The 546-nt window shown below is 59.5% G+C and overlaps 1 protein-coding gene across 1 annotated transcript in view; it reads right to left on the bottom strand.

The window, feature by feature from the left end:
• Positions 1-213, bottom strand: part of WHAMM (WAS protein homolog associated with actin, golgi membranes and microtubules) — a 25,985-nt gene extending 25,772 nt beyond the window's left edge. Inside the window, 1 exon segment of the mRNA XM_011953895.1 lies at positions 10-213. Within this exon segment, the coding sequence (XP_011809285.1) occupies positions 10-156 (147 nt within the window). The 5' untranslated portion in view covers positions 157-213.
• Positions 214-546: the final 333 nt, after the last annotated feature.

Raw genomic sequence — 546 nt, forward strand, 5'->3', positions numbered from 1 at the left:
CTGCTGCGCGGTGCGGTCGTGACAAGTCACCGCGAACTTGCCCTCCGCGCCGTTCCAAGCCACCAGGAAGCGCAGCCGGTGCCTCTCGGGCTCGGCGAAGAGGCCCTCCCGGACAGGCACCCAGCCTTCTAAGCTGTCGGGCTGCTCGTCTTCCATGGCCGTCGGCGGCAGCGGCCCTAGGGCTCGGCGGACGAGGGCCTGGCCTCCTGGCACCGCCTGTCACTGGACAGTCCGAACCAGAGCATTTTTCACTGGAATCGAAACCGCGTCAGTGACCCAGCAGCGCCCTTGCTCCCGGCACTTTTAATTGGCTGACCCGGAGGTGGGGCTTACAAGAGGTGTTCGGGGTTGGTTGGGTGATAGACGACAGGGCCAGCGACAACCAATGAAAAGCTGAGAAGGTCTCCCTCAGGAGTCAATCATCTCGCAACCCGTTCAGGAGTCTAGGAAATACAGCTCTTGCCTCACCTTTTCCACCCAATACATAAGGACGTTGGAAAAATATCTGTTGAATCGGCGAGTTGTTGTCTTAGTCTCCCACACTAA

The sequence above is a fragment of the Colobus angolensis genome, unplaced genomic scaffold (genome assembly GCF_000951035.1).
Source record: "Colobus angolensis palliatus isolate OR3802 unplaced genomic scaffold, Cang.pa_1.0 Scaffold376, whole genome shotgun sequence".
Classification (NCBI taxonomy): domain Eukaryota; kingdom Metazoa; phylum Chordata; class Mammalia; order Primates; family Cercopithecidae; genus Colobus; species Colobus angolensis.